Below are 25631 nucleotides of genomic sequence, written 5' to 3' on the forward strand. Positions count from 1 at the left end.
AATATTGTCCTTTGGATAGCAAACACCTCTTTATGTTAAGACACTTGGACAGATGCAACTTGACCTTACGGTTAATGGTGCAAAGTGCCCTCATATGTTCTACGTAATACTTGAAGCAAAACTAAGTGAGAAGACCATCCTTGGTTCTTCATGGATGCGGACTTACAAGGTGGTTCTTGATTGAATACCAACTCACTACACTTTCAAACAATAGATGGCTCAAGAATGGTACCTTTTGCTCCAAGTGATTATCCCATCAACATCACAACCTCTCATTGTCATTACCCACAATTAATAAGGAGTAGACTTACTAAACTGGCATGCAAAGAACGAGGAAAATTTGGGTCCCAAAGACTAAACTTAAAGATGATCCTCAGATTCCCAAGAAACAGTTACACAAGAACCACAAGACAAACTTCGACACCAATATGAACTCAAAAAATGAGCAGAAAGAGCTTGCACAAAAACTGTCCACAGAACCAGTACATAAGGCTCCTAAATATTTGCAACCTCGCAGTTCTATACAGCCAAACAAGTCCAAATATGTATGGAAAACCCATGCCACAGATAAGTGCGCCTATACGGAGAATTGGATTTCCAAAAAGGATAGAGCTATACAACTATAGAAATTGCTCTTTGGAGAAGGTTTCCGACCTAGATTTTGAAAGCCCTTTAGTGATCTTCTCAAGCCCCCATCTCACACCACATAATGTTTAAATATGCATTGACTTTATTGCATGGTAGAGCCAATCAAGGTTAGGCATAGAAATGATCTTATAGCCCATGAACGTGCACACCTTGATCAACAAGTTATCTTGGTAGACACCCTATAATAGGGGAGGAGAAGGGCCAACAATAGGGTATTAATAACAAACGGCAAGGGTGGAATAAGCGAGACAAATTTTTTACCTTTTTTGGAACTTGCCACTAAAAACTTGAAGAAATTATTCTAGAGGAGAAACACATCATGTGAATTAAAGGCCTCTACAAAGTACCTTATTCTACTCTAGTCGAAACAAGATTTGAGGGCATTAATAGCTAACATCCCAATCATCTAAACCTACCAATCCAGTTCAAGGAGCAAGTTTCCCTTACATAGTAATCTATTTAGCAACGAAGCAGCTACAGATCAATGGCCTATCTAACCAAGCTATCATACTCAAACAAAATAAGGTAATCCATCAATAGTACTAGGGCATAAAACCATTATCTCAACATAATAGGAAATAGTCTAACAAAGTCTAGCTAAGCATACAAGTGTGAACAACAATGGGTGTCTCCATTACCGTCTTAAGTGGCAATGGGTTGACCATTTGAGAGAGAGAGAGAGAGAGAGAGAGAGAGAGAGAGATTTTAATGACTAGAGGTGAAAGCATCCTTGAAAATTTTGTTTCTTACTCCTATTTGGATCTCTAAGTAAGCCTCTGTAAGATAAAGATTAGTCATTACAGAGGTCAGCTTGCAATGAGTAGTTACCAATGTGTGCCTTCAAGTTTGATGTCCCACGTGAAGCGATCTCCACCCTTGCCTAAAAAAGTATGTCGAGTTCTAAAGTAGGAGCTTCCCCACAATGGGCATGCCCGTCCGCAACATTTGTATCTGCATTCATGTGTACACCAATGTCGGTGCTTGTGTACGCACGTATGCATGATGATGTGTGTGTGTGTGTGTGTGTGTGTGTGTGTGTGTGTGTATGCTTTAGCTTTAAAAAAATGCTCACATAGGGAAGTTTGGGATGTGCACAATAAGCGCGTGGCTGCAAAGAAAACCAATGAGTGACATGATCACAAGCATGTGCACACGTGCGCATCAATACATGCGTTGATATCCATGCCAGTTTCGTGTCTCAAAGTGCTCACTACATAGCATGGTATGTGGGCCAAAAGAGAAACAACATGAACTAATCTAGATTTTGTCTTATTACTGGAACTAAAGTGCACAGATAATGGCTTGCCCACTACCCCACCCTTTTTATTTGCGCATCTATCTTAAAACTGGGGAGTGCAGTTTATGATTGGGGAAGGTTGTCATGGTTTAGACACACTCTGATGAACTAATAAGTTTGAAATGAAAGCCATTGAAGATGAAAAACCTAACGACATTACCTATGATACCGAGCAAAGTTTATTAGTTAAGAGGGCTCCTCCATAGGCTCTCTAAAGGTGCTTTTGAGGGGGCCGTTAAATCGTGAAAGGTAGCCCCATACACCCTTTTATCTTTTCCAAAAATGTAGGGACATTTTCAAAACGCCTTTAAGCTAGGGGTCTTCCAACCGCCCTCTAGATACAAAAGGACCCTCGTTTTAAAAAATGACTTGCTATTGAAGGTGAATCCACCTTTTGACCTACACTAGGTTTCCCCATTGTCCCTTTTCCAAATTGGACCCTTCAAACATGACTCGCTTCCTATGGGGATGTGTTATGCTTGAAATGCAACAATTAATAAATTTGAGGGCCATCCAATATATAGAGCCTATGGGGGAGGCCCTCTAATAGCCCTCTATGAACCTTGTTATTCCACCACCAAGGGAATTGTTTTTCCTCTTTAAAAAGGCAATTGTAAACAAGGCATCCACGGGACGTAAGGCAATGCAAGCAATGTAGAAAAGAGATTTTTTTTTTAACACAAGTTGAGGTATCCCCAAAAAGTAATTGAAAAATTTCAACAAGATTTGAGGCCATAATTGTCCACCAAACTCCAAAATTGTCTCGCGTTAGTGACACACTCCTCGACTACACTTGGGGCCACAATTGCCCACCATAACGTAGTAGCCAACTTGACCTGGCATGAATCCAACCCAGAGAGAGAGAGAGAGAGAGAGAGAGTGCGTGGGCAGATGATGTGCCAGCAGCTACCCATGCCAAGTCTATAGCGAGCCCATGTAAAACTCAAGCATTTCACAGGCTGAAATTTCCTCGGTACAGGCATTCCCTTTCTTTCGAAAGGCAATGCCACCTATCCAATAAGCATCATGTTCTGCTATACCAGATTTTTCGATTAGTACCTCAAGACCAGCTATCAGCCTTTGTTGGGCAGGAGGCTATGTGCTTTAATCTTTAGTTTCTAGCATTTTAAACACTCCCATAATTTGCCACAAATGGAAGCATATGTATGAGCAGGCATTATTAATTTTGTACCTCTGTATTAAAAGAAGCTCCAAAGGAAAAGACAAGGATCACACTATCCTTACGATCTTGATTCTCCATAATTCTGATAATATGAAATTTGAACAATGACAAACGCAATATTATAATTTCTACTATCAAGAAAAAAGTTTCCTCAACCATAAAGCTTCTCCTCCCTTAAACAAGCACAATTGCACCTGCCTACCGCATTAGTGTGACAGCAGGGGTTCTACATTCTCCATACAGAGAACACTGTAATTGCAGCCCTTGACTAAAATGTTTGCTCAAGCCATAGAGCCAGCTATTCCTCTTCTCAAGCACAACCGCTCAGTCTAAACACTGGTGTAAAAGCATGGGTTCTACATTCTCCATACCGGGAAATCCTTCAATCGAAGAAGAGTTACTCTCCAATCGGGGGAAATGTTTGCAGTGGAATGGTTGTAAATTCTCTAAGCCACCGGAAACAAACCCACTATGCTACAAAACTTTTTGCAAACCATGGCATGATTTTGCGACAGCATGCCACCCAAGAATGCAATCTAAACTGCAACTGGCTCAGCTTTGACTGAGACAGGAGAATGTTCTCCAACCTGAAAAGCTAATTTGCAGTCTCAGAAAAAAAATGGTAAACCAAGCAATACACCTGACATCCTAAACAATCAACAATCAACTGACCTTTGCAGATTTGAAAAGTTCATCCAAAACCTCCGATAGAGTGGGGTGTGCATGCACTGCAAATTTGATTTCCTACCAAATGCAAGCCAACACCATGACAAAACATAAAATGAACCCAGCACATTTGATTAAGATCATTTTAACTCGAACAAGAAACATAATAACACCGCACGCTTACTTGGATCGATGTCCCCATAGCAATCGCGTTGGAAGCTTCATGGATTAAGTCCGCTGCATGAAGCCCAAAAATGTGTACTCCCAAAACTTCACCAGTGTCAGGTCGATATATCAACTGCACAAATTGCAAATTATTCGATGATGAAACACAGCTGCATAAATTGTGAGCAGGTTTTGTCCTGATACATAGATAAGCCATACCTTTGCAAGGCCTTCACCTTCATTCTCTGCTAAAGCCTTTGTGTTGGCTTTGAAACTTGTCTTAGCAACACTCACTTCAAACCCTTCCTCCTCTGCTTTTTGGCGTGCTTGGGGCTGGGTACAGACAGCACAAACTACTGAGCCATAATATCACAAAAAAGCATGATCATAATAAAGACCTCCCACTTCGTCCATATGGCCAAGCTAGATAACTTGAATAACAGCAACAGCTCCATCATAAGACAATAAAACCATCAGGTCCATCATGCATAGAATTGACTAAATACTACAAAATCCCCACTAACGTCATCATTGCCCGCCAGAGAGTGTGGAACTAGATAGACTAAATACTACGACATCCCACTAACGTCATCATTGCCACCAGAGAGTGTGGAACTAGGTACCGCCCCCCCCAAACCCCTTCCCCCCCCCCCTCTCTCTCTCTCTCTCTCTTGCGCGCACTTCAGCAGGATGTGCATGGCCATTGTCCAAGCCGGTCATAGTTGCATACCCTCTCTTGCACAATATAGCATTTTCAGCATGTAGGCATGTACCGCATGTGAACCACCTGTTAGAATGCCATTTTTTAATAAGTCATTTTCAGCTTATTTATCCCATGGTCGGGGGGGGGGGGTCTCCTGTTTGTCTCCTCGACCCAGCCTTTGGTGGGTATATAGGCAGCCAGGAGGCAGCGCTTGAAAAGCAAGGAAGCAGGAGGAGGAGAATTACCGGCAGACCTCTCATACTCACCATGCGTTTTTCAGCCAGAAAGGCCAGTGTTTTCCCTCAGAGATTCCTCAACATTTTCAGCTAGAAAGGACAGCATTTTCAGCCCAGACAGTCAGCGACTTCAGCCTGTGTATCGCCATCAGATTTCAGCCCTAGGATCGTCATAAGTGCAGATTCCAACCATCAACTTCGCTAGCATCTTCGGCATTCAGCCATAGTTTTGTCGTCGTCGACATAGAACCCGTTACTACCTCCTCCTCATTGTCGACATAGAACCCATCAGTACCTCCTCATCGTCGTCGTCATCGACATAGAACCCATCAGTACCTTCAACACCCCACAGTACCAATACCCTTAGTATCTCAGTAGTACCCAACATCAGTAGCATCAAGTAACCATTAGCATCTCAGCATCTCATCATTTAGCATCATTGTATCAACATTTTGTGCAAGTAATGAAGCAAGTACTTGCTCTGGCAACAGAGCAAAAGGTGGCCTTGAATGACCAGCTTGAAGATCTGCCCAGATTGTAGCGAAGTCTGGATCTTGAGGATACACTCACTAAGAGATTCTAGTTCCTCATGATAAATAGTTGTCATTGCATTGATCTTTGGACGCCTGGAGAGAGCATCTGCAACCGCATTCTTTGTTCCAGAAGTGTGTAAAATCTGAAAATGGAACATTGCAAGAACGCCCATCTCATCTGTGCTTTTTTGATACCTTTCTCTGTATAAGAAAATAGCGAAGACTTTGATGGTCTGTCTTGATTATAAAATCAGTTCCTACAAGATAATGTTTCCAAATGGAAAGAGCATGAATTACTGCCATTAGCTCTTTCTCATAAATGGAAGCATGCAACTCTGCATCTTTAAGGCGCCGACTTTCGTAGGCTATGGCATGACCCTCTTGGTTCAAAACTGCTCCAACACAATCTCCAGATGCATCGCAATACACCTCGAAAGGTTTGCGAAGATCAGGGACGGTGAGAACAGGTCCGTGACTGAGGAGATATTTAAGCTTTTCAAACGCTTGCTTTTGTCCAGATCCCCAATGGAATGGAATCCGCTTCTTTGTCAAATCATGGAGAGGACCCGCTATGGCAGCAAAGGCTCGAATGAAACGTCGATAATAGGAACATTCAACAAAGGCCAAGAAAACTTCGTACGTCATGTACTGTAGTTGGTGTAGGCCATTCTACAAATGCTTGAATCTTATCAGGGTCCATTCTCAACTGGTTTGTGAGATACTATATGGCCAAAGTAGTGAATTTCTTTTAGAAAGAACTCACTCTTCTTAGCATTCACAAATAATTTGTGTTTGCGTAATTCTTCAAACACTAATGCGAGATGCTTGTAGTGCTCTTCCTCCAGTTCTAAGACAATACATCATCGAAGAAGACTCGTGTAAATCGTCTATATGAGTGGAAGATTCTATCCATCATTCTGTTGAATGTGGCTGGTGTATTAGTGAGTCCAAAAGGCATCACTAAGAATTCATACAACCTAAAGGTTGTTCTAAATGAAGTCTTATGCACATCCTGAGGAGCAATGCAGATTTGATGGTATCCGCTCTTCGAGTCTATACGACTGAAGACACTTGCGCCTTGTAACTTATCAAGAATGCCATCAATCCGAGGGATTGGAAATCGATTCTTGACTGTGATCTTGTTTAGAGATCTATAATCTATGCACATGTGGAATGTGCCATCCTTTTTCTGTAATAACAAGATAGGTGAACAATATGGAGAAGTACTAGGCCTTATGAGACCCTTCTCCAGCAGTTCAATTGCTGCATTAGACTAACTCGATAAGGGGGCTGATTCAGAGAACTCCTTGGGATCAAATCTATTGTATGATCCTCAAGTTGAGAGGGTGGAAGTTCATCTGTAAAACAATCTTCAAAACTTTCTAATTACTTAATTCTTTTTTGTTGTGAAGAGGAAGAAAGTTGTGAAGAAGACACATCTCTCCCTATTGCAAAAATCAAGTGCGTTGAAACACACTTCTTCATTATTTTGTTAAGTGCAATGTGGTTGGCGATAGGAATTTGCCAATCACTTGCATCCGCTAATATAATATATTGCTTTCCTTTGTGGTCAAAGGACATGGTTCTCTGAACATAATCAAGAATGGGATGCATCTTGTAGTGCCAAGGCATTCAAGTGAAGCTAGTAAAAAAGACTCTTGATCTTTGTAGTTCTCGACCTTTAAGTTCAGCTTCCCTATGATTGGAGTAGAACTGGAATTTTGCCCTTTGAAAGCAGATGTTGCTTGAATAGAAACTCCAAAACGGTTGGGCTGTGAATTGAGATCTTCGGCCAGCTTCGTAGAGATGAAGTTATCCGTACTGACTGGATCAAACAAGATAATGGCCCGCTGATTGTTGATGCTACCCCATGCTTTGAGAAGAGATCTTTCTTTGCCATCCTTGGTTGTATTTCCTTGTACATCTTGGACTGCATTCGAAGAAGGTGGTTGCGGGGTTTTGATAGGGCAATCAACCTTTATATGTCCAATTTGTCCACACTTGAAGCATCTTCCTTCGCTGATGTAGGTTCTCAATTCAGCAGAAGAGAGGTATTTCCCTTTCTTGGGTTGATTTGGCTTTGATTTTGCATCGCAGGCGGTTCTTTTCTTCTTTTGAGAAGCAGAAGTAGAAGTAGGTTGATCATGGAGAGCCTTCTGCTTTGTGAAAGAATTGAACAAAACTGAGAGAGAGAGAGAGAGAGAGAGAGAGAGAGAGAGAGAGAGAGAGAGAGACAACACGGCACGACGAAGTTCCACGCCAAGAAGTACGGGCCCCAAGGACTAGCGCCCCTTCTCGATATTTCTTTATTATTATGCTTCAACAAGTACAATGTCCGAGTGTCCGCTCTCTCCGCAATGCTCCCAAGAAAATCTGCTGAAAGAGGCCCGTGGCCTGTGAAAAGAAGGTACATGAAAAGCTATGATCCTGAAAAGCGTCAGGTCCCAAAAGCATGCGCCCTTTGGGCCGTCTCGTAAAACATGGACATCAGTACAGTGCAACGTAAGCAGCACGATTCGCACCGCAATTTTCGAGCCGTCTGTACAGCCTACCATGTCAACTACTCTTACACAATTTGTCCTAGGCTTTAATTTTTTTAGGTTTGGGCCCCTCGACCGGGGTCCCATAAGTTGGTTAAAACTCTCTGCCTCTTTTCTAGGACTTTGGCCATGCCACATCATCAATTTGCGACAGCTAAAGTGTTGCCAAGTGTGTATCCCATCCCTTGCCAAAAGTTATCTCTCTCTCTCTCTCTCTCTCTCTCTCTCTCTCTCTCTCTCTCTCTCTCTCTCTCTCTGCCTCAGGGCTCCATCCCACGTTCCCCCCAGGTTCCCCTATTTCTATGCCCTGAACCATGGCACCTGCACTCTGCTCAATGCACCTAGCCACGCATGCCATCTGTGCTCCTTGGTCCAGATGGCTACAAACGACATGACATAGCCTCCCTTTGAAGCAAAGATTGTCCTCGTAAACATCCTTGGATCCCAAAGGAGAGAAAACCATAAGGTTAAAAACTCTCCTTCACTCCTAGATTCTTTATTAGGTTCACAATCATGAACTCTATTCGTATCTTGAATGACAACCTCTAACCCTTAAGGTTCTTAGTGACTATCACAAATTGCTGACCTAGCAAACCCTAAAGAGCAAACCAACTTGCTAAAGACGACCAAGGGGCCTAAATACTAACTAAAGAAGAAGAAGAAGAAGAAGCTTTAACCAACTTACTGAAGATGGCACAAGGGCCTAAAATCCCTACCTGAAGCCTAAAGGGGTTAGGATTTCTACCAACTTACAAATCCTGACAGAGGGGGCTAAAACCATAAAACGAACTAACAAAAGAAGGATTGCGCAAAGGATGATGATGTGGCAAACTGTACAAACCTGCCCATGATTTGCAAAGCTGACTGCTAACGTGGCAACGCAGTACGGACATCCCCTTGGGGCCTGGGGGCATGCTTTTGGACCCGAAGCTTTTAGATCTCTAATTGCTTTTGGATAGGCCAAGGGCTTTTAAATATGTTATGTGGGCTCTCTCTCTGCATTCTACCCCATGGAGAAGCATAGCAAAGTTACAAGAGCTTGTACCTTGTTGGAGCAATATAAAGAAATACCGAAAGGGGCGCAAAGGTTTGGGGCCATTGCAATCTGGGAGTGGAACTCCGCCACTCCGTCCCTCGTGTGCATTCGTTCTCTCTTTTTGTTCAGTTGTTGTGAAGTGCTAAAAATTTGTTCCAATCTATTCTTTTCAGTTTGTTTCAGTCTATTCTTTTCAGTTGGCACGTGGTGCCCTCTCGTTACAGTGACACACAATTACCCGTGGCACTTTAGTGCCTAAATACATATCCAAGCGTCCCATACTACTTGGTTGGACAATACGATGTCCCATCTAAGGTAATTGTCGTCAACCTACCTTTCAATTACTTGCCAAAGTGAGATCTCCAAAGATTATAGAATGCTAAGTGTAGGCTCGTGCTAGATCGATGTCTTTTATTCATAGCACATGGGAGCTCCCACGTGACACACATGCACGACTAGCACTTTGAGTCATTGCAACAGCTGGCCACTGAGAGTGATACTTCATGTTGGTTTGCACAGATATTATCTTGGTTTGAGCTACATGTATTTAGTATAGACAAACTGCCCACTTTTCAGTATTCATGATCTCATTGAGGTGGATACTAGGAGGACTTGGCTGTCTCCGTCACATGAATTGGGGACAAAGATGGCTTTTTATCGAGACCATCTTCTCCCCACGAGAGCTGATGGGTTTATCTCACACCCCAAATATATACACCTATCAATCTTATCGCGTTAGATGTGTTATGGATCAGTTACACACCTCATTTCACCAGTTGGAGAATCGAGATAGAGATTGGATGATACAAAGGTATACCCCTAGAGGAGAGACTATGCTAGGTCTGCCAGAGGGAGCCAGAGATAGAGAAGCATCATAGCTGTGAGTGCGCAACATACTATGAGATCCGCGGGTGTTTTCATTGCTTATTCAAAGCGGGCTTTGGCCACTTATCTCACATCATGGATTACGATGATCAGAGGTACTGCACAATGTAAACCACGAATGTGCAAAGAGCCTAGGTCTCTTCTTGCTGGAGATCCATAGACTCAAAAGAGACTACCCTCAAGAGCAAGAGGACCTACACGCAGAGGATCCATACAGAGGCAGATCACTACTTTTTACAGAGAAACTACTCGAGATGGCCCACCACGTCACCCAATCACACCCTCATAGGCTCATTGGGGCATCCTTCTTGATTGAGCTATCCAGCTTGGCCGCTCACGACATGCAAGGATACGAGAATCTTTATATTGTAGATGAGGTCTACATCAGAGGCTACGGTGCATCATTGAGTGACATCGAGCCCCCCCCCCCTCCCCCCTCCCCCCCCAAAAAAAAAAAACCAAAGAGAGCCAACTATGGAGGACATTGAGGCCATACTGTAGAGACCCACGAGAGACATGGGATGATCACCAATGTATACTTTCTCCATTGTAGACCTCATTAGCCCTCATGTGAGTGTACCCTTCTCCATATGTTTTGAGATTATGTATTATCCGATGCTGATGTAACAAACTTGGACACTCCAAGTCAAGAATCTACCACGACACGACAGGAATTCACTTCAAAACAGTTCACAATTAAATTCGGGGACGGAGTTCCCTGCCAAGAGGTATTGGCCCCAAAGATTGGCGCCCATTTCCATATTAAGCTTTGAGAAAAAGTACAACTCCCGCGGGTGCTCTCTCTCTCAGACTCTGCGTCCAAATGCTCTGCAAGGGAGCCCCCTTCGGATTCTTATAAAGGTTATAAGGGTTGCTAAAAGCAGAGCCCCGAAAGCTTACAATTAAAGCAAGGCTTTCAAAGGCTTCTAAATTAAAACCATTTAACAAAAGGCCTTGCATAGAAATAAGCTCGCAAAAACTGCTTTTCCCTTGCGTAAGATTTCAGCCTTCCATTGCGTAGCCAAAAAAGCACCCCCATACTGCCGTGAACTGCACCACAAAACGCGGAGGGTCCGAAAGGCAGTGCCACGTCAGCATTCAACGCATTTTTTGGAAATCCTGCCACGTCAGCAATGCTCAGACTTCTGCCGCCACAGCCACAGCTAGGGTGTGTGTTTCTCCTGCCCAAGTGGTTATGCCACGTCAACAATTTGTGACATACCCCCCTCTTGAAAGCATTGTAACCGCCCTCAATTACGCCTGCAAAACGGACAGAGGCTATAAATTGTCTTAGCAGACTCTGACTATTAGTACCGACGCACTAGGAAGTTAGGAACACACATCTAGCACATGTACCAATCGACAGTCATATCACAGGACATCACTTGACATCACATTCAAAATTCATTCAGATCTCAGACCATGATTAATCGGCAACATATTTAGAAATCGCATCTAGATCCACTCGAGACCTCATAGATGCCCGATTGACTAATCCTTATTGCAATCATGTCTATCGAGATCGTTCAAGCCGAAATGTTGCAGTCATTTCGTCTATCAGTTCCTGCACTTAAACAAGGCAAGAACAAATCAGTATCATATTATCGGGAATTCCAGTTCATAAAGTCATACAGCTAAATATTTTCAGCTCACAATATCCCCTAAAACTCAAAGAGACATCAGTGACTTTAATATCAAAAATCGAGGCAATTTGTTGACAAAGGAGCAGAGCAACTCCCCTCTTGTGCATACCCATTGCACCACAATCCGCCCAAGCTGATTTCAAGGTTCTATTTAGAATAGACTATGCTAATCCAAATGCTTCAAGATAAAGATTCACAATCTAAGGAGTATCTGCTAGGTCCTCCTCCTCCATCCACTTCGCATCCAATGCGGAGTAGGTCTTGAATTGAACCAAGAACCGCCTTATCGCTTTACCTTTTATCTTTCTATCTTTCTATGCCAATATTTGTTCTGGAACGAGTATCTGCTCGTTTTCCTCCAATTTGGGTTGCTCATCTTGCTCCCCATCATCGGGCACATCGCCTTCAAAAGGCTTCAAGAGACTCACATGAAAACATTGTTAAGTCTCCAAGTGTCGGGCAGCTTCAATCAAAAGGAGACATCATTTATCTTTTCGGAAAATCTGGAAAGGTCCATAGTATCTCATGCTAAGCTTTCGAGAAGCCGCTCCTTTCCCTTTTTCTTTCTCAGGCTGCCTTCCCAAAAAAAAAAAGAGCACCCTATCGTTCTCCTTCAATCTCAAATCGCGACGATGTCAATCTGCTTCCTTTTTCTCAGATTTCTTTAAAGCCTTCCGAACCAAGTCCAAGCCCCTCATGAACTGGTCTGCTTCAAAGACATATCTTATCTTTCGTGCTAAGGAAGGGTGGAACCTCCGTAGCAAATTCAATAATCTCAAATGACACCTTCCCCATCAAAGAGTTGATCGTGTTTCTGTAGGCATATTCCACCAAAGGTAAAAACCCTTTTTCCATGAAGTCGTCAGATTCAAAGAAGAAGAAGACTTCAACAAATCCAGTACCACTGAATTAGCAATCTCTAATTGCCCGTCAGTCTGCAGGTGGAACAATGACGAGAACTGCAACCGTGTGCCAATGTTCTCCCACATAGCCTTCCAAAACAAACTCGTGAATCTGGGTCTTTGTCGAAGATAATCGTCTCAGGCATGCCATGTAATATGAATATCTCGGCAATAAACAATCGTGACGACGCTATGTTGTCGGGAGATCAAAAATGAAATCCATTGCTATACTTTTCCAAGGGCGGTGAGTATGGGTAAAGGCTGTAACAATCCTTGTAAAACTTGACCTTTTGGCATACCAAGCAACTGCGTACAAAATCATGCACATCCTTGGGTCTCGGCCAAAAGAAGTATCTCTCCACTCCTTTCAAGGTGGTAGCAACGCCACGGTGACCTATAAAAGGTGGACAGTGGCATTCGGTCATAACCTTTTCCCTCAACGGCTGTGTAACCTTTTCCCTCAACGGCTGTGTAACGCACAACATGGTTTTCCTCATCAAGTAGCCATCCCGAATGGAATATCCCGCTACTATCTTCCCATTCCGTATCCGAGTGAAAATATCTACAAAATCTGTGCAGCATACTGATCGACCATATCCTCAAAGCTCCTATGGTGTATCGCGGAAATAGCCAGAACCAACAGCCTCTGGGACAAAGCATCTGCCACCAAATTCTTCTGTCCTTGCACATGGACAATTTGGAAGTAAAACTGTGACAAGATGTTCGCCCACCGCATCTGCTTTTCCAATAGTTGCTTTTGTAACAAGAAGTAGCATAAACTCTCTGTGAAGAGAGTAAAATCCGCTCTGAGTAGGTAATGTCACCACTGAGTAAGAGCATGGATAACCGCCAAAAGCTCTTTCTCATAAATCTGTGCCGTCAATTCCGACCTTGAAAACAATCGGCTTTCGTAGGCAATGACATGGCCTTCTTGCATTAAGACTGCATCCAACTACGACCGCAAGCATCACAATTTACTTCAAACAACTTCTGCAAATCCGGCAAAGTCAAAACTGGTCATGTAGTCAAATTCTATTTCAATTTCTGAAAGGCAATCACCTATGTGGGTCCCTATGAGAAAAGGACTCCTTTCTATGTTAACAAATGCAAAGGAATAAGCAACACTGCAAACTTTTTGATGAACCGCCGGTAGCAAGAAAAATAAGCCCAAGAAGCTTCGAACTTCATGGACATTCTTCAAATCGGGCCAATCACCGATAGTCTCTATCTTGGCCGGGTCCATCTGCACTCCTCCTTCTGAGACAATGTGTCCCAAAAAATGTATCTCTAGGCTCAGCGCACACGATAATGTGGCCGGTTCGGTGGTATGGTTCCAGGTATCAGATCAATGGTATGATCCTCAGGACGAGCTGGTGACAAACTCACCTGGCAGGCCCTCTGAAAAGCAATCGGCATGAGTGTGGAGAAAATCTTGGCATTCTTTTTGGAGGTCAAAACATATTCGACCTTCAATCATCATTCAATCCTTTCCAGAAAGTAAAGGAATTGAATTTCATCAAGTACAATTTTGTGCCCTTTATTTATCAAAGTCGCTTTCTCGGCCCGGTAGTCAATCACGGCGTTGTTCTTGTAGTACCAAGGGATGTCGAGTAGAACGTTAAAACCTCCCAAGGGAATTACGTAGAAATACTCGTGCCCTAAACACCCCTGACATTGCAAATGAAGTTTGCCAATGATTGGTGTAATTGGCAATATCCCATCCAAGTGCCTCTAGAACTACCTCCGCCTGTGGCCTCAGCCTATCGGGCGTAATTCGAAATCGAGCCGCCAATTCAAGTGAAAAGAAGTTGGCCTTGGCTCCTTCATCCAAGAAAAAAAAAGGGCTTCTTGATCTTTCACTTTGCCCTAAAAGCGGCAAAGTTTTGTACTTTCATTCATTTGATTCAGTTCGGGTCCCACGCAATGTGGTGCCACTACTTTCATATGCCTTTTCTGCCACGTTCCTCGGCTGCTTTCGAACTCTCTGGCCTTTCTTCGTCCTGTTCTTTCGATGCCTTTTTAAGGCACTTCACTGAGATATGCCCAGTTTCCCCGCATTCAAGACACTTCCCCTCTTTGTTGTAGCTTATCTTCTCTCGAAGAGTGAGCTGGGGTCGTGCATCCTTTTCTTTCTTTTCTGGGGTGCACTTCTTCTTTCTACTTTCATTGTTCGAAGTCTGTTCGGTCCTTTGCGTCATGATTTCATCAGTGGGGTAGGTCAAACTGCTTGAATAAATGGCAAAACCCCGTTTCGCACGACTCATCAGTTCCTGAATGGGATCTGACTTTTGCTCTAAGCAGTGATCTCGGATCTTTGTAGGAAGTCCCAAGGTAAACCGCTCAATCTGTTCTTTGAACGAGATCTTCTTAAATGAAGAGGCTGGTAGAAAAGAGCTCCAAAATCTCTCGTAATATGCATCCAATGTATCCTTCTTGGTCATCCGAAGATAGTTCCAAGCAGTTCGTATGTCGCGTTCGTACTCTTGAGTCAACCAAGAAGAAATAAAAAGCCTTTTAAATTTCAGCCATTTAACTAGCGCTTTCTTGTTCAATAGAAGCGTAGACCACAAAGTTCGAGCATTTCCATTGACGTAAGAGGTAGCCCTCCGAATCTTGGAGTGCTCTGAGTAATGTCCTCCAGGGAAAGCTATGTCAAACTGTTGTATGAAGGCCAAAGCCTTCGAAGCATCTCAATATCCAGAAAACGTGTCAAATTTAATTCACTGTCCACCTTCTTTAAACTCTCGAACTTTCTTGCTTTTATCCTCCAGAAAGTCATACTGGTTGGCTTTATAAAAATTATTATTTTTTGCATAAAAGCTGCTGTCGTCAGAGTCCGAACTATTCGAAGACGAGTCCTCTGTAGAACTGTCTGAAACTGGGCGAGATTTAGGCTTCTTTGCCTTTTTCTTGCCCTTTCTGAAGCGTTGCTTTTTGCTTCGCTTTTTTCCTTTCCTGCCTTCTTCGCTCGAGTAAGACGAGCTAGAAGAACTGTCAGAAGAAGAACTGGGCACTCCTTCAAATCACACACGCTTCTCCTTTCTTGCCGAGGCAAAAGTAGATTGACAACCCAAATAACCCGCAAAGTCAGTGCCTTTCTTCTGCTTTTTGTCGTGCTTTTTAGCTTTGTTCTGCGCGTCAAAAAGCTGAGAAATCCGTGTATCAACCGCCTCTTCCAATTCTTGCTCTGTAAACATCCTCGGAGTAGGATGCTGTTTGAGCGCTGATTTGAGGGGTGGCTCCATGGTTTGCAGTCACTGTGAGTGCACCTCGTCGAAGGAGGTCTGGGTAAAAAATTTTGCCAATTTAGGGTCCTTCGCAAAATTCATCATCAGCTTTGTCGCATCATCGACCAATCTCCAATGTTCCATCTCTTCAAGCTCCGCCGGAGTAGGCCGAGGCGGGCCGTACTCCTCGCGTGAATCTTCTTCGTGGTCTCTTCCCGCATCTCCGGATGCAGAGGAAGTCGACTATCCTTTGCTTGAATCCATAAGTGCCGCGTAAAAAAGGATCGGATTTCCCGGTAGAAGAGAAATCGGCCGTGCTCTGATACCACTGTAACAGACTTGGACACTCCCAAGTCAAGAATCTACCGCGACACAACAGGAATTCACTTAAAAACAGTTCACAATTAGATTCAACACCGGCCCGGCGGAGTTTCGTGCCAAGAGGTATTGGTCCCAAAGACTAGCGCCCCTTTCGGTATTTCTTTTTATATTAATCTTCGAAAGAAGTACCAACTCCCGAGGGTGCCCCCTCTCTCAAACTCTGCGTCCAGATGCTCTGCAAAGGGAGCCCCCTTCGATTTCTTATAAAGGTTACAAGGGTAGCTAAAAGCAGAGCCCCAAAAGCTTACAAATAAAGCAAGGCTTTTAAAGGCTTCTAAATTAAAGCCATTTAACAAAAGGCCTTGCGTAGAAATAAGCTCACGCAAAAACTGCTTTTCCCTTGCGTAAGATTTCAGCCTTGCATTGCGTAGCCAAAAAAGCAGCCCCATACTGCTGTGAACTGTGCCGCAAAATGCGGAGGGTCCGTACGGCAGTGCCACATCAGCATTCAGCGCATTTTCCGAAAATCCTGCCACGTCAGCAATGCTCAGACTTCTGCCGCCACAGCCACAGCTAGGGTGTGTGTTTCTCCTACCCAAGTGGTTATGCCACGGCAACAGTTTGTGACAGCTGATGATGATGACAATGATGAGGATGTAGGGTAAACTTACATACCTACCTACTCTAGGTACCCTATTTTTTTATTTTTACATTCCTCAGACATTGTACTAGTCGTTTTGACATTTTGAAGACATTAATATAACATTTCATTTCTCTCAACTCACAGAGGATGGGTTTGTGATTCGGCCCAGCTATGGGATACACATCTATCTCATGGGTTACAATGTGCCCTCGATCAGATATGGACTTCTTCATACCGGCTTGAGATTGAGACTAGTAGATTCAGAGGGATACCAACAGCCAACAGGATGTCGCCTATGCCATACAGAGCCAGAGATGGAGATGCATTATATATGTCAATGCACAGTGTATTACGAGATACGAGGTCGCTTCCACTGTCTATCCAGAGAAGGCTTCAGACCTATCTCTAGAGTCATAACTATCAGGACCAAAGATGTTTGAGATTGTATCTATACTTGAGATACACAGACACAGAGACAACTTACTGAGGAGTTCTGGAGGGAGACAGTCCCAAAGACAAATTTCTTCGCCCTAGGCACTGAACAGGTAGAGGAGCAGCCACCATGGCAAAGCTCAGCTCATACTTGCACCCACGGTACTCTCATTGACCGAGCATCGGAGCTAGGGAGATCGAGACGCCCTTCACTAAGGAGAGGAGCTACAGCATCGACGGAGACTATAGCAAAGGATTAGGATGGATCAACACCAAGAGTATAGATGAGGATGGATTCATCACCCTTTGTATCACCCTCTTGTATTGGGAACCCGTGGTATCAATGATCACACATACCCCACACAGCTAGATAGTAGCACTTATTCTTAGGACCTCTTTTTTGTACCCAGACATGATAAAATTCACCAATTTGTAAAAGTTTGGTCTCATAGGTCATTTTGGCCTTTTGAAGACGTTAATATATCATTTTATTTCATTGCATCTCGCGCGCACACAAAACAGCATACATCAATAGAAGGTCTGCGTGCTGAGTTTCTGTCATAACTCTAAAGATGCAGGGCAGACTCGGCCATAATGAAGCATACCATTAACAGAACCATAAGTTTTCAAACACTTCAAAGGTAGTCGATAAGGCACACCCACCACTGAAGGTAGAAAGAGTTCACACATCAATCGTAACTCAGACTAATGCTTCACTCTGAAGTCTACATGTCTGGTATGACACTATATACCTAGATGAATCTAGAACAAGCCCAAAATTACCTTTAAGGGAAAGTATAGTATGGACTAAATACTACATCCCCACTAACGTCATTACTGCCCAATAGTGATTGTAGAACTAGGAACCATTATATGTTCACACCCACTCAGAAGTTGCTTTTTGGGGGTGCACTGCTTTTGGGAGTCTTTGCATTGCACGAGTTGCTTTTTGTATCTATATGATCACCGTAATAGCCTGGCTGAATGCAGGCTGATTTGTTTGGTTCAGGCCTATAGATAGGATACGTTCTGGGGTAAGTAATGGGTTCGATAAATCCTCACAGCCATCAACAACACGGTCAGATTATTTGTTATATCTATAAGATATCGATTCCAATACTTTTCTTGTGCTTTCCTAAGAACTCCAGCCAGAATTAAGATATCCTGATCTTGGCCCCAAACTCAGCGCTCCTGATGGTATATCTTTATCATTAAAATTGGACATGCTGAAGTTCACTATCTCAGGTGGTTCTGCATATGCCACAGCACACACAAGACTTATTGTCTGATTACACATGGGTCCCTTAAAAGAACTGAATGAGTTTAAAAGAGAAAATGAAAGAAGTGGTGGTTGAATCATCAAAGTGTTAAGTTGTCTCTAAAGCGAAGGTAAATCTGTTATATCTATGAGTTACAGTTGCAGGGATTTCTTGGATCTAAGTCTCTCCCACGTGTGTGCCCGGACCAAGAGACTCAAGGTTCAGAATCACTTACTCCAATTCCCTTTTGGCTTTCCCCAGCACCCTTTCTCGATGGCAGGCCCAATCAGGAACAATGTTTTTGATGCTACATATGAATATACCTAGATGAATCCAGGATAAGCCCAGATTCACCCTTGAAGGAAAGTGCAAGGTATAGACCCATGGTAGTCACCCACACGACAATATAACCATCATGCATAGTATTGACTAAATACCACGACATCCCCACTAATGTCGTCAGTGCCCAATAGTGGGTGTAGAACTAGATACTAACATATGCTCTCCAACACAACACACACCACACGCGCACACACATGAGCATACATCAACACAAAGTTCAGCGTACTGAGTTTCTGTCATGACTCCGGAGGTCAAGGGCAGACTCAGCCATAATGAAGCCTAGCACTAAAAGAAGCATGAAATCGAAAAAAATTGATGCTACATATGCAGTCTAAGGTCAACAAAAGATTTCTGAAGTATCAGCATAGAAGAACAATAAATTTCCAAGCAAAGGCCCTAACTCTAGATCTAACAAAGAAAATTTTACATTGTTTGTTTAACCTACATGAATTGAAAATCCAGTAAAAAAGATGTACCAGGAAACTTCAAAATACACCAGAAATAAGAATTAGCTTTGTCATACCTCAGTAAGTCCAACCATACTAATTTCAGGGTGGGTAAAGCATGCAGCTGGTACGCTTAGATGGTTGAGAACATTATCACTACCAGAAATCTGTTCAATAACTGTGCAACCAAACACAAAATTCATTTTCAGCCCACGTTAAGAGGAAAACTTATAGTAAAGGGGAAAAAGAAAGTCCAACAGAGCAATCCCATGTCATTGAATAATTTGCCGAACACTCGCCTGATATGCCCTGTGCACTGGCTGCATGAGCTAGCATCATCTTCCCATTAGCGTCCCCAATGCAAAAAAGGCTTGGCACCTGTGCAGCAAAAACTAAGTTCAACAGCATCTCATAGTGTAAACTATTGTAGACTAGCTCAATGTTGAAAAAGGCCCTCCCATTCAAGCAACCTTTGACAGAAGCTTCAATGCAGAAAGTGTAAATGCATGTCAACTTTAATGAGCACCCTTCTTCAAATTCCAGAATCACGTGTCACAGCTTGACATCTAATACAAATGGCATGCACATGCTATGTGCACAGCTGCCTATTCCATGACCTTATTCAATAAACTATAGATACTTAAAACGTCCAAAAAGTGAGGAGTCAGAAAACAACTAAAACTCAAAAATCACAATAAATTAGACCAGATGACAATGACGGATGGTAATAATTAACAATCTACAGATGATATAATAAAAAAATGAACAAATCATGAATGCAAGGCGGCTCTTTCTACAAACACACATCTCAATGGACAGAATCACAAAAGACGCAAGACAGAAGTGCGGATTCTTGCTTCCTGAACTTAATCCTCTTACAACAGTAGAAGCCCGAATTAAAATACATTCCCTTCATAGCAATCGCCTATGTAAGGAAATTTGAAAATCACTTACCAACTCGCCATTCGCATCAATCACCCTCATCCGATCATCCACTGAAATGAAACCTCGTTGAGTGACCACATTGACCTGCGCAGCCCCCATTCACAATCTTTGTCACCAAATAAACCACTAAATGTTTTCATCATCGTAAGAAGTATGATTTCATACATTTTCCAATCCCAATCCTTTGGTGAAGGGTGCACGACCTGTAGCTATAAGAGCTGCATCAACCTGTACGGTTGTTATAGTCAACATCGGTATTGTAATGATGCTACGTATTCAAGCAAAAATATCACAATAGTCATAGCCGTTGACAATTGCAGATCTATTCAAAGGCAGTTGAAGCCAACAAAATGCATTCTTTCCAACAGAGAAACAACTTTGCATCCAACATGTAAAGAACCATGTCAATACAAGGGGAAGCAATACCTCTAGGGTCCCCTTAGGCTCCTTGGTCTTTGTATCAACCAATTCAATTTGTACAGGTTTCCCATCCTTTGCTGGAGTGATCTGCAAGCTCCTGAAAATTGTTTAGAAGCAACATGCATAGATTGATGCTTTGACATTTCTCTTAACGAGATCACAAGTTACCTTTTTGGCAAGAACACCTATATGGTAATCTATCTTTCGTGTATTAATCAAAACCCTTTGTGCAAGCTTGGTTATTTCAGGGTCAAACCCAGGCATCAGGGTATCCAAAGCTTCAATAAAAGTGACCTGCCATGATGAAAGCGTGATGATTCTCCCAGTCCTCAAAATATAAAAGTATAGTGTTGCTCTTTGAGATTAAAGATACATACAAGGAAGTGTCCAAGCAGCAAGCAAGACACGGTCAAAGTCCAAGTAGCAAGCAAGATGAGGTAAAACTAACTATAAAACCACACAGATTTTTAATGGGTGCTAAGCTCAAATCACATAACCCCAAAACAACCCTAAAAATGGAAACAAAGTCGCTGAGATGCCATAGGTCTTTGTTAAGTACCTCTCAGGTGATGCAAAATACACAAAATCAATGGCATGAAATGAGAGTACACTAATAATTTAATTTTTTTAAACACACATATTTGAAAAAAGTTTTGAAAGAACCTTTCAATCACAATACACGAATAAAGAGGGACGGTCATGCCTTGACGGACACATAACATTGAGATGATTCTTGTTGAGTAACCTCTAAAAAAAGGTTGTCAACACAAACCTCACTTCCAAGAGCTGTGTAGACGTCGCTGAACTCAAGCCCAATATAGCCGCTGCCAACAATGGCAATCCAGTCAGGAACCCACTCCAACTTCAAAGCATGGTCACTTGTGAAAACCGTTTTACCTGACAGCATTACAGAGCTATATATACATCACACTTGGTTCTTAAATATGTCTATTTCCAAAGGTAATCTAGCTCTAACAATGAAAAATACCATCGATCTCAATGCCTGGTGGCACAAAAGGCACAGATCCCGTGGCGATAATGATATTTTTTGCCGTAACAGTCTTGTCGGTAAAGCCCACCTTCCCATACTTCACTGTTTGAGGACCCTATGAGAATAACACCTTTATCAGTAAGTACTTGGAAGGACTAACTAGGATCATCAGCAAGCAAGGAGGCCTCAACATGATAATATGCAGGAATGGTGCTCTGGTGTGACTACTGACCAAAAGTGTTCCAACACCAGTCAATATATCCACTCCCAAAGCTTTCATTGAGTTTGTGAGATTCCCTCTTATGCGCAAGGCGAGATTGTTTGCATGGTCTGCCACAGCTTGCCTTTCATAGCCTGCTTCTGCTACCTGGATAGTTCAAAATTTTAGCAGAGAGTCAAACAAAGATGATGATGTCAGTTTGCATGTTCCAAACTGAACCTTGTTAGAAATGTTGTCATAAAGATATAACTTGCAAGGGCAACTGAATGTTCAGGATACAAAAAAGTTCCTTGTTCCAGTGATTTTTCTATAGATGCTAATCTTTGAGGTTCCTTTGTTACAATGGAGGCAACTCTGGACATTATCTCATTCCTTTAATGTACTGATAGTGCCTTAGAAACAACCAAACTTGAAGCAGCAAGAAAAAGGTTTCAACCAAACTGGCAGCTTATTTGGTAAACCCCCATCCATCATGAAAGCTAATCCTTGGGGTTCCTTACACACAGCTAAGGCAACTATGGACTACGACTGATAGTTTCTTCAAAACAATCAAACTTCAAGAAGCAAGAAAGAGGTTTCACCCAAACTGGCAGCTTATTTGGCAACCTCCATCCATAACACACAAGCACAACCAGACCTAATGGAAGTTCTCTAAAAGACAAAATTTGATAGGAAAGCTCCATTTCATGCATTAGAACTTTTATGCATGCTAATCAACCAAATAACAACACACACACACAAATAGAAATTATTGCTTAGAAGATCTTCAAGGCTTCAAAACTCTTCATACCTTGATACCTAAAGCCTTGAGGTGATGCTCATCTTGAAGTTCACGCATGCGTCCGCTAACAGCCAACAAAGCCTTTGATGGCACACAGCCTCTATTCACACAAGTGCCTCCAACAACATCGCCTTCAATTATTGCAGTTTTCAATCCCTGCATGCACAAGAAATCAAGTTTGGCATCTGTACTCCGCCTTTACAACCAAAAAACTCATTGGATTTCAGATAAAGCCATAACCTATTCTGAGAACTTCACTCAAATCCCTAGTTGCAGAACACCATGTTAGAAGAACGGCGAAATGAAGAGACGAGAAGAACCTTTTCAACAGCATGTAATGCAGCTCCATGTCCACCTACTCCAGCTCCAATGATGATCACATCATAATCAAAGGACGAAGGGGTACCATTGTTACTACTTCCAGAAGCCATTACCCTCCATGATGAGGATTTTCCTGGATTCTGGGTCGTTAAACTGTGTGAGCCCACCTTTGCACATGTAGTCTTCACAGAGAGGAGGTTTTTATGGAGGCCACAGAATGCAAGTCCATGTGGAGTTGCAGTAGAAACTGAGCTCCGATGAGCTGGGGAAAGTAGGAAGGAAGCTTGAAAAGAGGCCGTCTCCATGGCTTGCTATGTGAATTTTGCAACTCTCCTTCAATCTGAGTACCTTTTCCACAACAGGTATTCAGCAAAGCGATCAGACTCTGAAAGATCTGCGTCTCGTAATAAATTCCCCGTCTGAAGTTCCAGACTTCAAGCGACACGCAGTCCTACGGAAAGGAAAAGTCCCCCCTTACTGCTGCAATTGCATGGAAAGGCTGCTGCGCTGAGCATGCTCAAGGAAATGAGGGGAGTGACTCGAGAGGCTACGCTCATGCAAAGTGGGAGAATGGGTAGTTGTTGATCGCGTTTTCGGGGTAGATTTAAGGAGAGGAGTTGAAACGCAGGCCAGCACTGGCGATGAGGCCGAAGGGCGGGCCAGAAGAGCCCACACACCAAGACAAGCGTCCGATTCATATGCTCCCGAGTCCCTGTCTCCGTCGCTCCCCGCTTCTATGTCCTATCCGTGTTGGAGCGTCCTAGCTGGCACTTTACCTCTTAGGCTGGGTCCAGACCATGCCGACGGAAGAAAGCTCTTGTGCTGCCCGCATGCAACGTTCGCGAGGCTCGTACGGTGAAAAAGGCCACTCCGCATCAGCAAGGCCCACCATGCCCCTGCACTGGGAGAAACCGCCCTCACCGCAGCCACCGCAATGGAGCCCCCCCCCCCCCCCCCCCCCCCCCCCCCCCCCCTCACCACATTTTGCAAACGTTCATGGCGTTCGCATGGTGGGAACTCCTCTGAACGTCTTGCAGGCCTGCAAAAGCTGCAAATTCACTCTCAGCCTCCTCTGCACAGTGAGCATCAGCACTACATCATGTCCACAGTTGCAAGAACGGCTGCCACCACGTGCCCAAAGCAGCAGCCGATCTGAGTATGTCGTGGTGCGAACGATCGCAGCTGAAACGTCTCATGTGCGCGCTACATCTATTGCAATTCTACCACCGCGTCGTCTGAACGGTGCAAGAGGTGGAAAAGTGAAAAAGATTGAGGGGTTGCGAGAAGCAATGCAGCTCTTTCAAGGGGGGGGGGGGAAGAAAAAAGGCGGCCCCGGAGGAAGAGTATTTATGCTGCAGTGAACCAGCGTTCGCCATTCCACCTACACGTCCCTGTGTGAGGCTTTTCCTCCGCCTAGTCTGAACCGGGCTGTCAAGACAATGGTAGGACCAGTCACGGCCAAGGGCCAGGACGAACGTGCACTCAAGGGGGTCCCTATATTTAGAAGCCCAAGGGCCTATATAGGGCATGGCTGGGTGGTGATGAGCATGTTCCAGTCCCCTTGTCCTTTCACTGGTATCAGAGCAAGGTGGAGAGGAGGAAGGAGGGTGGATGCATGGCGGGGAGAAGATGGATTTCTCTTGAGATACCTAAGCATGGTTTTCTCTCTCTCTCCCTCTCTCTCGAAATCTGGAAGGAGGGTGGAGCCATGGCGGGGAGAAGATGGATTTCTCTCGAGTACCTAAGCATGGTTTTCTCTCTCTCTCCCTTTCGATTGCAGGAAACAGCTCCAACAGAACCGAGCAAGGTCGGCATGGCCGCGCGTGAAGCGACTCTAGCACAGAGGGAAGGCAGCGTGGAGGTCGGCAGAGGGAGGCGGCTATGGTACCGAAAAGGTTCGCCCCAGCCTTCTGAAGCGTTGGCCTCGGGAGCTCCATGGCCACGGATCTCCAAACCTCGTTAAGCAAAAGCTTCATGTCTTGCGGGTGTGTGCCCGGGGTGGGCATGCACCCTTGCTTAGGGTTGAATGCCAAAAAAAAACCAAGCCAATGTTGGCGCCCGTGTGTGAAAGAAACCCCTACCACGAGCTATGGCATCTCAGGTCGCAAACGACGCAGCAGAGGAAGAAACACCCACCGCACGCAGTCAAGCCCTCGGTTTGAACTGCTGCAGTGTCGAAAACGCTTCCCCTTTTCTGTGTGGTGACATCACGTTATGATGCATCACTACTGATGGAGACTGTGCAAGGCACTTACGGCTTCGGCTCTCACGCTTGAGGCCATCATAGTAGCCAAGGGCTTACAATTTCGCATGCACGGCATGTTGGTCAAGTGGACTCAACTCCACTGCCTCATAAATTACGCTTCCGTAATAACACCAGACACTCTGTCAAGGACGAGGAAACTTCTAGATTCTTTCAACATGCTTTCTAAGTTTCAACATGCTTTTTGGTTGTTGTCAACACACAACAACACTACAAGGAATCCAAATCTCTATCTCTCTCTCTTATTTCTCTCGAAGAATAATGCACCCTTTCTAAGAAGCTTTTGCTACATGTTTCGCTGGTGAGTCCTCCTGAGCCAAGGTGCTCTAACTCTCAGCTAGAAATTGGGCAAGATGCCATCCACATTAGTCTTCATCGGTTTGACGATTGAACACTAATTGCCATGAGGGCTATGAGCCACACACACTGGCTAAGAGCCATTGTTTAATCTAGGGTAAGACCCAATTGTTGGTATTTCTTGGATGATTCTTCTCAAGATCGAACAGCTCGACCCAGTGGAGTACACATTGACGTTAATTGACAAGAAAGAGTCTTGTCATTACGGATGTTTAGTGTGTCATTT

General features: G+C 43.7%; 1 protein-coding gene across 2 annotated transcripts; it reads right to left on the reverse strand.

Moving 5' to 3' along the window:
- Window positions 1-3224: 3224 nt before the first annotated feature.
- On the reverse strand, window positions 3225-23489 carry LOC147445113 (dihydrolipoyl dehydrogenase 2, chloroplastic-like). 2 transcript variants are annotated; one of them, XM_086527591.1, is made up of 15 exons: window positions 22785-23489; window positions 22474-22620; window positions 21696-21830; window positions 21461-21578; window positions 21245-21369; window positions 20641-20766; window positions 20479-20559; window positions 20218-20280; window positions 20062-20136; window positions 19407-19485; window positions 19185-19285; window positions 4179-4292; window positions 3979-4092; window positions 3801-3872; window positions 3225-3723 (listed from the first exon to the last, which is right to left on the reverse strand). In XM_086527591.1, exons 1-15 carry the CDS (start codon window positions 23088-23090, stop codon window positions 3598-3600), a joined length of 1782 nt encoding a protein of 593 aa, XP_086383717.1. In that variant the 5' UTR covers window positions 23091-23489; the 3' UTR covers window positions 3225-3597. The 2 variants fall into 2 exon arrangements, with proteins under 2 accessions (XP_086383717.1, XP_086383718.1); XM_086527592.1 differs by having other exon boundaries at window positions 3225-3715; window positions 22785-23488.
- Window positions 23490-25631: the final 2142 nt, after the last annotated feature.

This window comes from Adiantum capillus-veneris, chromosome 13, assembly GCF_014529385.1.
Source record: "Adiantum capillus-veneris isolate H3 chromosome 13, ASM1452938v2, whole genome shotgun sequence".
Lineage (NCBI taxonomy): Eukaryota > Viridiplantae > Streptophyta > Polypodiopsida > Polypodiales > Pteridaceae > Adiantum > Adiantum capillus-veneris.

Coding starts and splice junctions, on each gene's coding strand:
- LOC147445113 (XM_086527591.1), bottom strand. CDS start 23,090: ATGGAGACGGCCTCTTTTCAAGCTTCCTTCCTACTTTCCCCAGCTCAT. Junction 22,621..22,784: donor CATTACATGCTGTTGAAAAG/GTTCTTCTCGTC, acceptor TTGTGCATGCAG/GGATTGAAAACTGCAATAAT. Junction 20,767..21,244: donor ACACAGCTCTTGGAAGTGAG/GTTTGTGTTGAC, acceptor TCATCATGGCAG/GTCACTTTTATTGAAGCTTT.